The sequence below is a fragment of the Protobothrops mucrosquamatus genome, unplaced genomic scaffold (genome assembly GCF_001527695.2).
Source record: "Protobothrops mucrosquamatus isolate PMUCROS unplaced genomic scaffold, P.Mucros_1.0 scaffold2998, whole genome shotgun sequence".
NCBI lineage: Eukaryota > Metazoa > Chordata > Lepidosauria > Squamata > Viperidae > Protobothrops > Protobothrops mucrosquamatus.
Window position 1 is genome coordinate 252,198 of NW_015389018.1, and position 14,929 is coordinate 267,126.

The 14,929-nt window shown below is 63.7% G+C and overlaps 2 protein-coding genes across 2 annotated transcripts; one reads left to right on the forward strand and one right to left on the reverse strand.

The window, feature by feature from the left end:
* Nucleotides 1–1,262: 1,262 nt before the first annotated feature.
* Nucleotides 1,263–2,465, reverse strand: GNG7 (G protein subunit gamma 7). Its single transcript, XM_015826202.1, has 2 exons — nucleotides 2,385–2,465; nucleotides 1,263–1,388 (listed from the first exon to the last, which is right to left on the reverse strand). Exons 1-2 carry the CDS (start codon nucleotides 2,463–2,465, stop codon nucleotides 1,263–1,265), a joined length of 207 nt encoding a protein of 68 aa, XP_015681688.1.
* Nucleotides 2,466–3,638: 1,173 nt separating this feature from the next.
* Nucleotides 3,639–5,537, forward strand: LOC107296841 (protein B4). The gene is made up of 5 exons (XM_015826194.1): nucleotides 3,639–3,654; nucleotides 3,764–4,023; nucleotides 4,407–4,551; nucleotides 4,743–4,801; nucleotides 5,166–5,537. The coding sequence occupies exons 1-5, from the start codon at nucleotides 3,639–3,641 to the stop codon at nucleotides 5,535–5,537; spliced, it is 852 nt and encodes a 283-aa protein (XP_015681680.1).
* Nucleotides 5,538–14,929: the final 9,392 nt, after the last annotated feature.

A 14,929-nucleotide genomic window follows, 5' to 3' on the forward strand; every position in this document is an offset into this window, starting at 1 on the left:
GCAAATTTTTATGTATAATTTTAAAAACACTTTAGGTGTAAGTGATACTTTAAGGCCAAATGTTCTCAGCTTTACCATTGGAGAGCAGATGCCCCACATCCTTTTGCGGTGACCGCCAGGGGTTGCTTTGGCACCACCGGGGTATATGTGTGTGTGTGTAACTTTGGCACCAGAGGTCCCATGGCTGAGCCTTCCAGGAGAGCAGGGGGGCTTCTGGGAGCCGATGGAGGCCCTGCTGGCTGGGGGTCCCTGGAGCCGCCCCCTGACCACTTCCGGGCGAGGGAAAAAGAGCACCAAACTGCTGGCAGCCCTGGAGCTTCTCTGGCTTTGCACGGGGAGGGGCCTGCCGGGGGGGGGGCTGCCAATCCCATCCTACCCCTCCAGCCTCAGAAGCAAGACCTGAGCCTGCCTTCCAATCTGGAGAAGAGTAGTTTTCAGTCCTGGGAGGGAGGGGCTCATTCTGGACAGCAGATTCTCCACTAAAGAAGCTGGCACACAGCCACCCCCCATCTCCCCCCCACACCTATTCCCACACCCAGCCTGCTGGCATCCCCAGGACTCCCCGGGGAACTCCATGTTTCTGCTTTTGTGCCAGGGGTTCCTCTCTTGGGGAGAGCCAGGGCACAGCCCTCCCCCTCCCTCCGTCTTTGGCCTTGGCAGGAGTAGGGCCTGGGTCACTCGGGGGTCCCTGCCCCTCAGGGGGCCTCCTCTTTCTTGAGCAAAGTGGCCTCTTGGCTGCTTGGGACAGAGGAATGTGGCCTTGGGGTCACTGGCCCTCCAGAGAGAACCCCTCCCCCCTCCTGGCCCGGAGGAGGGTCTGCCTGCAAATGTCCCTGGGGAGCCCAAGTGGAGGGGGGCCACTGGGGAGGGAGGGGGGAGGAAACTCAATTTAACAGTGGGGAGGTGGTGCTTGAGAGACGGGTATGACGGAGAGCACCCCAAAGGAGGAAGGCATTTCTGCTTGGGAAGCCCCCTCCTCAACCGGGTGGGAGGGGCAGCTGCCGGAAGGGCCTCTGGCAGTGGACTTTGCCTGCCTGACCCCGTCCAGCTCTCCATCTGGGGGGCATCCTCAGCGCTGGACAGACCAGATTCTTATGGGGTCCCTGCCAGGACGACCCCTCAAGCCCTGCCTTGCGCCCTCCTTCCCCCCAACCAATAATTTGGCCATCTGCTGACCAGACAAGAGGGCAGGGTGAGGCCTGCTCCCCCCTCCTTGGCCTGGCTGGAGATCAGGGCTGGGGGTGCCTGGCCCGGGGGGGGCGCTATAGGAGGGTGCAGGGCTTCTTGTCCTTGAAGGGGTTCTCCGAGGTGGGGACGCCAACCAGCAAGGGGTCGTTCCTGGCCTGCTGCTCGCAGTAGTTCATCAGCTCCAGGGAGGCTTTGGAGACCTGGGGAGGGAAGCAGCCACGTCAGCCAAGGGAGCCAGGAAATGACCGGGGGGGGGGGGCTGGCCGGCCTCCACCGGCCCTTTACAGCCCTGCCCGCTTGGCCACAGCCAATTTTAGCCCAAACCGAGGAAAAGGGAGAGACCCCAAGTGAGTGCTGTGGGGCTCAGGCACGGGAGGGGGGGCAGGCCCTGCTCCTTGGTGGGACCCAAGGGACAAATGTCAGCTGAAAACCCCATCCAGGGAAGGGAGACCCCCCGAGGGCCAAGGCTCCCACTAATTCATTTTCCAACCTGCAGCTGAAGCCCCTCCACCCCCTGAAAGAGGGACCTGTCATTCTGATGGGGGGGCGAGGGCCGACCCTCTTCTCTTGCAAGGCTTTCCCTAGTTTCAATCCTGGCTGCCCCCCCTCCTTGGTGGACCCTCCTTACCTCAGGAGAAGTGGGCCAGGACCGGACTCAGCCCTGGGGGGGGGATCAGCCCATAGGGAGTAACGGTAGCGCCTGTTTCTGGGGCTCAGCCTTGCTAAATGCGGCTGCCGCCACCCCCACCCCCCCTACACACACACACACTGAATCTCTCCCAAGGGTCGGGGCTCTGGGTGGGGGCTGCGAGGACTCCCCCCTCCCTCGCAACCCTCCCGAGCCAGAACTCGGCTGGCTTCTCGGGGGCATTAAGGCCCGGAAGCAGCAGCAGCAGTAGCAAGGAATTCATAGCCTCTGATCATGTGCAGAGGCGTTCTTGGGCCCAGGAACAACTGAAGCATGCCTCTGTGCTGAAAGTTGCTCTCCCTCTTCGGTGGGGCCCAGAGACCCTCCCCCACCGTGGGGCCCTCGGTGCCCTCTGAGGCACTGCTTTGCCTGCAGCGTCTTCCTTCCCCGGCTGCCCCCACCTTCCAAGCACCAGGACCCCCCCAGCTCCTCGACCCTGGGCTGGAGGTCGCCTTCCATCTGCCCCCCTCCCCCATGGCCCTCCCCCCGCTGCCTCACCAGGGCCCACCTTGATCCGCTCCATCCCGGCCTCGATCCGCAGCTGCTCCACCAGCTTCCTGGCGTGGGCGATGTTGTTAGTGGCCGACATCGTCTGCCAGCGAGGGGGCTCCACCAGCGCCTGGATGCGGGGAGAGAAACACCAGAGAGGGGGGACAGTTGCCTCCTGGCCCAGCTCTGCCCCTCTCCGGGGGTGGCACCGGGCAGAGTTGCCCCCTCCTCTCTTAGGAGACAGGCAAGGCTCATGGTGCTACAAGGTGCCCCGAGGGGGGGGTTCAGCTGAGCGGGGGGGGCGGGGAGACGCCTTGCACCTTGACCTGCCTGCACAACTGGGGGAAAGCCCCAAAGACCCCAGACCGGCTTTCTAGGGGCTGAGGCGCCCTGTGCCCACCATCTCCTCCCTGGGCCTCGCTGGGTGCAGCTGCATCAGGGCCACAGATCTTCACCAGGTGGAGATGAGGAACCTGCTCAGGCAGAAGCAGTCTATCTGAAGAAACCAAAGGGTAAATGGGACTGGGAGGTATTCCCTGGCACCTGGCTGGCCCTCCCCCACCCCGCCCCGCAAAGAGAAGCTATGATTGTCTGCAGGATCGGAGCCCGCGGGGGGGGGGAGGAGGGGAAGCTGGCTCCTCGGCCGGAGAAGCCCTGGAGGGGCTGCTTCGGGGGTCAGAGTTAAAAACACGGGCGAACCGTCGGGCTGCCCGGCTGACACCCACTTCCTCCCGGGGCGGCCCGAGCGAGGGTCTTCCGTCCCTTCTGGGCGGGGCTGCGAGGGGAAAGGGGGTTCCAAAGCAAGGCAGGGAAGCCCTGGGGAGCGAAGGGCAGAGAAAGGAGGGACGCCCTGAGAAGCCCCCCTCCAGCCACCCCCACCCCCAAGGACGCAGCGATAGAGGGGCCGCTGCCGCCGCCCTCCGGGCCTGGGTCCCACCGCAGGCGCGCCGCTGCCTGCGCCATTGCCGGTGGGGGGGGTCCTCGGTTGCTTGCTTCTTTGCGCGCCCCACCCCACCCCACCCCACCCCACCCCACCCCACCCCGCGCGCCGTCCTTGCAAGTATCTGGCCCGAACGCCTCGCCCGTTGGAGGGCAGGTAGGCCGGGCGCTTGTTAGCGGCTCCCGGGCCGCCACCTGCAGCCCTCCGCCCGGCCAATCGCCTGCTGGTCGGCAGGGGAGCCGCCGCGGCCGTCTTCCTCCTCCTCCTCCTCCTCCCCCCCAATAAAGCGGCCCCAGGTGCGGCCCCTCCCGCGGAGATCGTCGGCCGAGCGAGATGGCGGCTCCGGCAGGTAAGAGGCTGCTGGGGGAGCGGGGCGCGCCCTCCCTCGCTCAGCCCCATGGGAGCTGGAGTCCGCTCCCCGCCTCCCCCCAGCAGGCTCTCTTTCTCTGCCCCCGCAGAGGCCTCGGGGACAGCCCGCCCCTCCAAGTGCCGCTACCCGCCCACGCTGACCATGGTCACGGAGGCCGTCGGGGCGCTCAAGGAGCGGAAGGGCTCCTCCACCGCGGCCATCAAGCGCTACATCCGCCACAACTACCCCGGCGTGGACCCGATCCGGCTCAAGTACTATCTGCGGAAGGCGCTGCTCAAGGGGCTGGAGAAGGGCTACCTGGTGCGGCCCCTCAACTCCTCCGCCCAGGGGGCCACCGGCAGATTCAAGGTGGGGGGGGCGCCCTGGACCCGTAGCCAAAGGGCTCTGCTCACACGCTGCTTGCCGCCTGCAGGGGGGTGGGGGGGGCGTCTCTGCCCAAGCCCCAGAGGGCTCCGAGCCCTTCTCGTAGCCCTCGTCCCCTGTGCCTGGATGCCCACTTGGCCTCCTGGGGGGAGCCTTCTCCCACTCCCTTCCCGGTTGGCTAATGAGCAGCGAGAAATGCCCGGCCTTGCCAGGCCCACCCAGTGCCACGGCCGAGGGCATCTCCTGCCTTGGGCCTGGCAGAGTCCAGCCTGCAACTGCAAAGGCTTTGGAGAGACAGGTGGGAGGGGGCAGCATCGGTGCACCTGAGTGCCCCCCTTGAAATTCTCCCCGTTGCCCCGATTTTGCAGTTGGCGGCCGTAAAGCCCAAGAAGGTGAAGCCCAAGAAGGCCCAGCCTGCCCAGGGGGAAGGCCCAGCCCCAAAACCGGAGAAGAAGAAGAAGAAGGCGGCAGCGGAGGGCAAGGCGAGGGCCGAGAACCCCAAAGGGAAGGAGGGTAAGGGGTCCCCTTCTCCTGCACCGGCAGCCTCAGAGAGGGGACTGGGGGGGGTCCCCTTGTGCCACTGCCAGAAGCTGCACCCATGGGTCTGGCAAGGGGGCAGCTCTTCGCCCTGCGAGGGCCCGGCCCTTGATGGAGGTCAGCCCAGGGGAGAAGGCCCTCATCCAGGTTCTCCCCCACCCTTCCAGCGGATGCCGAGGGCAAGGAGAAGGCCGCCAGCAAGAAAGCCAAGGCTGAATCTGACCCGGTAGGTCCCCACACCCGGGCCCCAAGCCGAGCGGGGAGCTCAGCCCTTCCCTCATCGCCCAGTCCTTGGGAGGGTGGTCTGCCTCTGGGCAGGAGGGAGCAACTCCCCTGAAGTCCGAGGGTTGCAGCCCCCTCCCAGCTGTGCCAGTGGCCCCTTCCGGGGCTCTGCCCCCTGGCCAAAGCCCACGTGGCATGTCTGACTCGGGCAGCATCTCCTCCCTTGCCCATCGCAAAGGCCCCAGATCACGACGGGCCCTTTGAGGGGGGGTTGTGTCTACCCTCGGTGAGCTGAACTGCCCCAGACCAAGAGGGTCGGGGTTGCCCCCCCAGCCCTGTACAAGGCTGAGCCATCCGTCTCCCCGCAGGCCCTGGCTGCCGACCCGGTGAAGCCGAAGCCGAAGCCGGCAGCCGAGGGGAAGGCTCCCAAGAAGCTGAGGGCCTCCAAGACCCTCCAAGTCAAACTGCCAAAGCTCCCCTCCAAAGCACCCCCCAAAGGAGAAGCCAAGACAGCCACCAAGGGCAGAGGCCGTCCCAAGGCTGGAGCGGAAGGCAAGACCGAGCCCCCCAAGGGTGAGGGAGCCAAGGAGGCAAAGGGGGGCCAAGCCAAGAGCCAGGCTGAGGCCCCCAAGGCCAAGGCCCCCAAGGCCAGGGCCCCCAAGGCCGGAAAGAAGGTGCCAGCGGCGGCCAAAGGCAAGGAGAAGGAAGCCGAGGGGGGGCCGAGCCCAGAGGATGCCTGAGGCCCACGGTGGCCATTGCCAGCCTGCAGTGCGACCTGGCCCGGAACCCCAGCAATGCCCCCCCTCCCCAAGGCCAGCAGCCCCAGTCACGGAAGGAGGCCGATGGCGGTCCCGGGTGGTTTTAACAGCATTTTAAACAATCGGAGATGTTTTTCAATAAAGGTAATATTTGGCAAGGTAGCAAATGAATGGCGTGTTCCTGATTCTGAAAAGCAGCAGAGATGCCCCACAGAAGAAGCTGGGCTGAGACTTGGCATTCCTGGCTCCTGACTGGAGGCAGGAGGAAACACACACACACACACAGCTCAGCATATGACCTTAACCTGCTTGGCTATGGGTGGGCCATGCACACCAGTCACTTCCAGATGTTCTTTATAGGAACCCAGCTGAATCTTTCAATGCTCAGCTGGCTGCCTTGCTCCAATATGGGCATTTTTGAGCAATACTTTTGTTTCCAAGTTACATTGTCTTAAATTATACCTTAGCGTAACTTTTTCACTAATCGAATTCTTGAACATAATTTTAGTTCCAAGAATGTTCTTAAAAACTTTTGAGTCCTGAGAGTCTGCATCCAGTTTTGGTCACCACAATTAGGGGACTGGAGGCTAAAATGATGAATGGTTGCAGGATTTGGGAATGGCCAGTCTAGAGAAAAGAAGGACTAGGGGGGTCATGACTGCAGTCTTCCAGTATTTGAGGGGCTGCCACAAAGAAAAGGGGGTCAACCTATTCTCCAAAGAGTCTGAAGGCAGGAGAGAAGCAACCTGGAACTAAGAATATTCCTGACTGTGAGAACAACTGATCAGTGGAAGGGACATTGCCTCCAGAAGTTGTGGGTGATCCATCTCTGGAGACTTTCAAAGAGAGGCTGGACAGCCACTTGTCTGGAATAGTCTGGGGTCCCCTCCTTGAGCAGGGGGGTTGGGCTAGAAGACCTCCAAGGTCCCAACTCTTTGTTATTTTTAGGCATAGATTCGTAAAGTGTAAATGAAACAATCCTGTTTCCCAAAAGGGCTTGCAACTGAGTGGCAGGGCCACCCAGATTCGGGGGACTCTGAAACACTGACCCCAGGTCCCCTTTGGGAACCCCAGCTGGAGACAGGGGGGAGGGCAGAGGGGCACTCTTTGCTCTGCAACCTTGTGGCTGGATTGATCTCTTGGCTTCGTCCAGAGTCCTGCTGAGCAGAGATCTGGGGCAGCTTCTAGATCCCCTCACGGTCACAGGAACTGGTGGGACTGCCCTTGAAGCAGCCCAGCCCCACAGAAGGCGCCCCCTCCCCTCCTGAGCGAGTGGGAGGAGTCTGGAATGATTGGCAGCTGGGAAATGCCACGCCCATTCAACGTGATTGCAAGAAAGGCTGGAATTCCCAAAAGGGCTAAAAAAAAACCATTGGAAGGCACTTGGAAGTTAAACCTGTTGTCTGTTGGGGGGGGGGAACTGGCAACCCTTGAATTACTTGAACGCAGCGATGGCCGCCAAATCCTCCACCGAGGCCTTTCCTTCCAGCCTCCGATAGCCTCGCTTGCTCTCCTCCGCCCACTTTCCCAGGGTCCTTCCTATCACACGGTGCTCTGAAGGGGTTAAAGCCCCCCCCCGGGCCCAATGAAGACCAGAGGGGAACGCTAACCCTGGATGGCACCGGCTTCTTCTGAAGCAGCCTGGCACCCCGGGCTCCGGTGCAGCTTGGGATTCACCCAGATTCCTCCCCCCCCTTTCCGCCCCTTGTTCTAGCTTGTCCAGCTGCCCCCCAGCCTCCACGCTGCCCTCCAGGTGATCGCTGCCCCTCCGCCTCGGCGGCAGATCCGGCGCTCCTTCGGCCTGACCTGGCACCGCAGAGGCCGTAAATGGGAGAGCCGCTCCCGGGAGCTCCTCGTGCCAAAGGCCGGGAGTCTCCTCACGCCCCCCCCCGCCCGGGAGCCGCAGCCAGGTGGGTTCAGCAGCGGGGGCAGCGGCCCCTTGCAACCGCCGGAGCTCCGGATTCCCTCCCAGGCCCTCCTGGAAAACGCTGCTTTCCCACAAGCCGGCCGACGCCAGCGAGCATGTCGAGCGGCTGCTGGCACCGGGCCGGCTTCCAACCTGGCCCCCGGGCACGTGCGCGCCTGGCCAGGCCTCCGCGCAGAGACGCAGCGCCAGCGGCTGCTCCCTCCGCCGAGCCTTCCCCGCGGCGCCGGCAGCCGCTTCAGACGCGCGTCCGGAGCCTGGGCCCCAGCAGCTCCGACCGGGCACGTCGACTGGCCTCACGGAGCCCCTTCTGCCCGGCCCTCCGGCCTGCTCAGAGGCCGCCGACTCGCAGGGGCGGCCTGGCAAAAGCTCCCGGGGCCAGTCAGATGGGCGGCCCGGCTACGGAGGCGATTCCCGGCTCCGCTTCCATTTGGCAAAACAGGCCGCCCCCCCCCCGCCGCCCTCTCTGCCTGCCGGGGTGCCCTTCCCGGAAGAGAGTCTGCTTCGGCCTCTCCAAGGACTCACGGCTGTCCCGGAAAGGGGGGGGGGCGCAAAAGGGCAGAGATTCCAAGCAGCAAAGTGGGGACAGGGACCCCCCCCCGCCTCCCAGGAAGCTTCACTCTCCGGGCAGAATGGGAGTCCCAGCCAAGAGCCCCCAATCCAGAACTGCCCACCGACTCTTCTCTTCTGGTGGCTGCAGAAGCCCCCTCCCGTTCCTGCTTTCCCCCCCCCCGTGGGACCAGTGGCTGCCTCAGGGGACCACCCGGTTCCTCAGCCGAATCGCCTGCAGCCTCTGCCCCCCCCACCGCAGAGCTGGCTGATCTCCACTAGCGGGGAGGGCCCTGGAGCCAGCGAGGTACCCCAACCCCGAGGGTGCCTCTCAGTCTAAGCCCAGCCCAGAATAGGCTGTATGACACGGGTCTCCAACCTTGGCACTTTAAGACTTGTGGACTTCAACTCCCAGAATTCCCCAGCCAGCAAAGCTGGCTGGGGAATTCTGGGAGTTGAAGTCCACAAGTCTTAAAGTGCCAAGGTTGGAGACCCCTGCTCTATGTCATCCCTCACCTGCCTGGGGGGGGCAGCTCTTTGAGAGAAGCCAGGGGCTGCTTCCTGGGGTGGAGAGAAGGGGGGCTCTGTGGCCTTTGGAGGGGGCTGGGGGGGCAGATTCCTGCCATGTTCGCTTCATCCAAAGCTGGCAAACAGGAGGGCAGCACAGGGGCCAAAGGAGAGGCCCGGAGGGAGCACCCCAGCCCCAAGGATCCCCCCCTACGCTTGGTATGTGACCCACACTTTGGAAAGGAGTCAATGGGGACTTCAAAGGTGCATTCTCAAAAGGCAACTGGACTGAAACCAACTTGTGGGAATGCAGCGGGGGGGGGGGCTTTGCCTGCCAACTGGCTGCTCCTTCCAGCCCTTCCCGTACAAAGCAAGTGCAGAAGCAGCCCGGACCCCCCCTTTGTGCATCCCGAAGATTCTTCTTTCTGGCTCGACTTTGGGGGACCCTCGCCCGCCCCCCCAAAAAGTCTGATTCCGGCTCAGCCACGACCGCTTTGGCTGGCTCTGGCCCAGCTTGCGGAGGGCTCGTCCTTCGGCCTGGCGCTGCAGCCTCCTGGGAGAGATTCCCTAGGCGGGGAGCCTCCAGGGCACAGCAAGGTCTACCTTCACCTTCCCCGCCAAACGGCAGCCGAGTTTTGCTGCCCGGGGGCAATCAAGTCGAAACATGAAGGCTAAACCCAGCCACTGGTGCCAGCTCCTTTAATACCTAAATTAATCTATTTTTTTAACGGCTGCTGGAAGACATCTCCCTGACTGATGCTGAATAGAAGCGTAAAAGGAGGCGACCGAGAGAGACAGTCCGGCATCTTCTCACGGCGGGGTGTGTGTGTGTGTGTGTGTGTGTGTGTGTGTGTGTGTGCATGGCGGCTTTCTTTCCAGGCTAATTACAGCCTTGGTACAGAATTGCTGAACAAACGGTGCCACAAGCTGGCAGAGGCAGAAACGGGGGTGCTCTTCTAGGAGCGGCCCCCACTTTTGGTTCTGCCCCCCCCCACCCCTAGAGAGGCTTCCCCAGCAGCAGGCTGAGGACCAGCCCACTCCCACCTGTGGCTACTGGAGGGAAGCCCCCTTGCCTTGCTCTCCCCGGTGCTGTGGGGGTGGGCTTCATCAGGGAGGGGCTCCCTCCTCCCCTGGAAAGACTCAGCAGGTAAAGCCAGGGGCCCCTCCCGCTGGACAGAGGGTCAGCAAAGGGGGGGCCGGCTGCCAGAGGGGGCTTCATTCGGATGTCACTTTCCAGGAGAGGAGCCCCCTCCCCTAATTGCCTCCGGGGGCCTCCTCTCAACCCCCGAGGCATGGCTATCGGCCTGCTCAGGCCCAATGGGCCCCTTGGCCAGTCTCCTTGCTGAGGAGGGGGCTCCCAAGAGAGGGGAGCACAGCCTGCTCCATTTGTGGCCCAACCCAGGAAGGCTGCGGGCTGCCTCTGGGGCTGCATCTCTCTCGCACCGGCAGCCTCAGGCCGTGGCCCCCACCTGTGTCAGTCAGTGAGCGGGGGGGGGGTATTTGCAGCAGCCGCCAGGCTTCCAAGCAGCCCCCCCGGGGGAGCCCAAGGATAACAGAACACTGGAAGGGGCCTTGGGGGTCTCCTAGTCCTCTTCCAAGAACTGGGAGGAGGGGGCCAAGCCAAGGGCCCTCGGGCTTTGCACCCAGACCCCACGGGGGGCTTTTAAAAAGAAATGAGGTTTCGCTGCCACGTTGCTTCTCCCCCCCCCCACCCCCTTGCACAACCGATTGTGCCAGTTCACGCCTGGCAAAGCTGCGGGGTGCTGCTGACCTGCCCAGCTAGGCAGAGGGCAGCTTCCCAGGGATTTGCCGGCATTTCCACACAAAAAGCCACCCTGTGGGGCACTCCAGAGAGTGGGGATGCCAGCCTGCCGTGTCTCTCTGGGCGAGAAAGTCCCCCTGCGTCTCCCGATGTCCCATCTCAGCCCCCCTGCCCCCCCCGTGCAGAGGAAGGCCGGTGTGTGAGGCTGAGCTGCCGGCTTTGTCATGGAACTGGGGCACAGGACGTGCCACCCGGGCACACGTCTTGGCCTACCCTGGGCAGCTTCTCCCAGGCGCCTGGGCAGCTCCGTGCAGCCTCGCCCAGACCGAAAGGTGGCCCCTCCCCAGGGCACCAAGGCCGACCCCCTCGCCCGGCCCCGATCCCTTCGCCCGGCCCTGCAAACTGAATAAACGCCTTTTATTCCCCCCCCCGAGACGCACCTGAACACCTGCAGAACCTGCGGCTTCCTCAAACCCTCCCAGGCCAAGGAGAAGAGCCGGCAGGCCGGTCCTCTGGCCAAGAGCCCTGTGTTCAAATGCAGCTTTGCCAGGCAAAGGCCCTGGATCCAACATGGCCAGGGCAAAGGGGGGCTTCCCGCCCCTTGTCCTCCCCCTCCGAGATCGATTTCCGAGGCCACCAGGCGCCTCCCTGTGCCAGAACAAGCTGGCATCCTGGGGGTGCCCGGCGTCTGGCTCAGACTGCCAGGGTGGGGCACAGGGGCTCTGCCCCCTGACCGGGAAGGCCCAGGAGGCCTGGACCCCTCAGCCGTCCTCCCTCCCCTCCCCCCCATCAGCAGCCTCTCCGGGAGAACAGGACTCAGGGACCTCCCCTCACCCCCCCCCCCACACTCTAGCCCAGGGGTAGGCAACCTCGGCTCTTTTATGACTCGTGGACTTCAACTCCCAGAATTCTGGCTCAGGAATTCTGGGAGTTGAAGTCCACGAGTCATAAAAGAGCCGAGGTTGCCTACCCCTGCTCTAGCCCCTGCCAGCAGCAGCACCAGCGGCAGCCTTGCTCCAGGCAGAGATGCGGGGGGGGAGCCAGGCGGGGGTGTTGCAAGGGAGATACGGCGGCCCTGGCAGAGGAACCAGTGGCTGTTTTCCCAGGAAGAGGAGACTTGCCTGGAAGACGCCTGGCCCAGCTCCCGGGCATGAGCAAGCCAGGCTGCCTCCCTTCCCAGGAAGAGCAGAGAGCGCACCTGCTGCACTTCTGCCTGGACACTAGGGGTCAATCAAGGGGGGGGGAAGGCACGGGATTTCCAGTGACTGCCCAGCCTGTGGAAGTCCGGTGGAGGGTCATCCTGGCAGCCCAGGCAGGGGGGGGGCTCCGTCCACTGACAGGGAGAAGGTCTTTCAGGGGAAACACAGCTGAGCCCAGAAGGGGCTGCCCTCCCACCCCACACCCTGCCCTGTCCGAGGGGCAGCTGAAGAGAAGGCTGAGATACTCAGAGGGAGGGGAAGGGAGGGGAGGGGAGGAAGGAGAGGAAGGAGAGGAAGGAAGGGAGGAACGAAGGCCACATGAGCCCAGGCAGTCTGCTGCTGAGATCCAGCTGTGGGGAGACCCCCCCAGAGTCCCAATCCTGCTGGGGGGAGGCCTGGGGGCAGAGAGAGAGGTGAGTGCGGCCACCAGTGTGGTGGTTGTCGCTTGCCCCGTTGTCCTGGGATGCAATTTTCCTGCTCCCTCGCTGCACTTGTGGAAACAGATGACGGGAAACTTTTTTACAAGCAAGAAGCCGGGACGGGGGGGGGCTGCCAGCCATGGGGGGGGGCTGGGACTGCCCCGTAGGTCGGCTGCTGGGAGGCTCGGGCGGTGGGTGGGCCCCGGGCAGAGGAGGCAGGTGGGGCCAGGAGCCCCATCCGGCAGGGCCCGGCTTCCACTCGGGAGTTCTCACACTGAGTCATCGTGAAGCGGCTTCACTGGGGCTCTTTGGCCCATTCTGCGCTGCTCGCCAGGCAGGGGCCACGCAGCTGCCCCAGCTCCAACCCCCCCCAGACTTCTATGGGGCAGCTCTTGCTCCCCAGATGGCCGGGAGGGAAGGCAACTTCCATGCCACCCACCCTCTAGCAGGCGGGTGAGGGGAGGGGGGCTCAGAAGTAGGCGGGGTAGAGCTCCCTAAAACAGGGCCCCACTTTCCCTAGAGCAGGGGTCTGCAACCTTGACCACTTTAAGACTTGTGGATTTCAGCTCCCAGAAGTCCTCAGCTGAAATCCTTCTGGGAGCTGAAATCCACAAGTCTTAAAGTGGTCAAGGTTGCCGACCCCTGCTCTAGAGGATGCCCAGCCCCTGCATGCCAGCAATCCTGTCCCTTCCCTGCATTTTCTCCCCCCCCCAATGTGCCTCCCCCTCCCGTCAGACAGGGGGGGGGAGTGATTTACAAGCAGAGTTTACTTTACAACGTCTTTAATCTGGGCAGTAAATACAACTAGGAGCTGCTGAACTCTTAGGAATGTGCAGGCTCTCCATTTTTGCATGTGGAGGAAGCAAAACACCGAAAGGAGCTGAAAACCCCGCAGGGCCATAAATCCAGAAGAGCCTTACGTCAGCAGATGCCAAAAGCTCCTTTATCACAGACGGGACGAGTCCCGCCCCCCCGCCCCCCCCCCACGAAGGGCCTCTGTTCCCTGCGTCAGAAGCTGCCAGATGCGAGTAAGAGTCTACACAGCCCGTCGTCACACGTTAATTTCTTTATTCGGCGTATTTCCAACCCTAACCCTAACCCTAATAAGAGTAACAAAATATTTCCTAGATATTCTACTTATTTTTATAAGAGATGAGGTTCTCTTTGCTCAGGGTTTAGATGACCTCGCTGGTTCCTCAAGGCCACCGTGCCCGTTTGGGAGGGGCAGGACTTGGAGGGGACGCTGAGCAGCCAGAGGTTCAGCCCCCTTGGGCGGGAGTGGCCCCCAAGGCCCACCTCTGCCCGGCCAGGCTGCGGGGGAGGGGCAGGGAGCAGCAGGCTGGGCCAGGCGGTCCGGAGGGTGCCTGCCTGCCATCCGCCCCACCGGTTGGGGGGCTCAGCCGCCTGGGGTTGCTGCCTTTCAGCTTTCTCTCCCTGGGCTGCTCAGGGGGGGGCTGGAGTTGGGAGTCTCCCCCTTCTGACAAACTCTGTGCTGCTGGGGGGGGGGAGGAGGGAACACGGCTATTACACACCTGAGCTTTTATCCGAAATTCCTTGCTTTCTTTGGCACAGGTGCAGAGGCCGGGACTGAAGGAGCACGGGGGAAACTGAGGCCACTCCAACCAGATAGAGCATTAAAAGGCTGCCTGGGGCTGCCAGCTTAAGAAGAGATCCTTCCGGACGCTGGGCAGAGGGGGCAGGGGCAGGCTGTGCCCAGGCACAAGGGTGAGGGATGAAGCGCGGAGCCTCCCCTGCCCCCTGCGTCCAGCAGCAGCCCTGGAGCCCTTTCCCTAGCCGGGGCCGTCCTCTGTGCCAGGCGGGGAGACCGCTGGAGAAAAGGACAGCCCGAAATAGCTCCTCGCCCAGAGAAGCTCCGGCTGCCGGCCTCGTCTGACCCGGGCACAGCAGACAGAGGCAGACCAGGGGGGGGGGAGAAGGGGAGGAACGCAGCCGTCACAAGCCCAGAGGGGGAGGAAGGGGCTCCCCAAAGCAGCAGCAGCAGGGATCACCCCGCCCCCCCCACTGTCCCCCCCCCCCGTGACTGACCGGCTCCTCCGCTGCAGAGGCTGGAGGGGGGGAGGGGGCCTTTGGCCAGCCCCAGAGCCGCAAGGCTGCCTAGGCCACAGGGAGGCCCTCCGTCCCCCCCCGCCCTCCCCACCCCCAGTCCTGAAAGCAGGAAGCAAACACTCGGCCGCAGCCCTCCCGCCAAACGCCAGGCTGAATCAGAGGGTATTTTGGGCTCCAGAGTGAGGCTCCCGCCCAAACAACCACGGCAGCCGGCGGGCACAATGTGCCCCCTCTGAGCCAGGAAGGACGAGGCACGGGCAGAGCGGGGAGGGAGGGAGGAAGGGGGGCTAAGGCTGGATTTCTCAGCTGTCTCTGGAGCTCAAAGCCGGGCGGCCCCCAAGAGCCCCTGCTTCACTCCAGGCAGAGAAGGGAGCTGCCTCCGATCCCGGCTCTGGAGCCTCGAAGCTGGCCAAGGCAGCCCCTCCCCCCTCCCTGCCCTGGCCTCTCCCCGTCCCTTCCCTCTGGAGCAGAGGGGGAGTCCCAGGATAGGCCCCCTCCTAGCGAAGAACTGCCCCAGCTCTGCCTGGCTGGGCTGCCATGCAAACGGGGGGACCCCACCCCCCAATAAGGGTGCCCATCCCAGAGGACTGGCCCAAGTGAAGCTGGCCCTCTCTCGGGGCCTCGTCTGGGCAAATTGCTGCTTCATTCACCCACCGTGGGAGGGCATCGGGGATCCTGCAAGGGCCGAGGACAAGAGGAAATGGGGGGGCAGAGGGGAATGAAGCCGTCCCCTGGGCTGGCAAACGGGGAGAGCACTCCAGGATGGGCCGCGCCAGCACCAGCCCCTCCAGCCAGGAAGGAGCGTCGGCAGTGCCAGGCCCTTCCCAGGGATCTGCTGGGGAAGGGACAGCCCCCCCCCCCAGCGACAGGAGGAATCAACTCTGCCAAGCAGTCCAGACTGGGGGCCCACCAGAGGCCGCCAGGCGCTGCTGCCCCCTAGTGCCCAA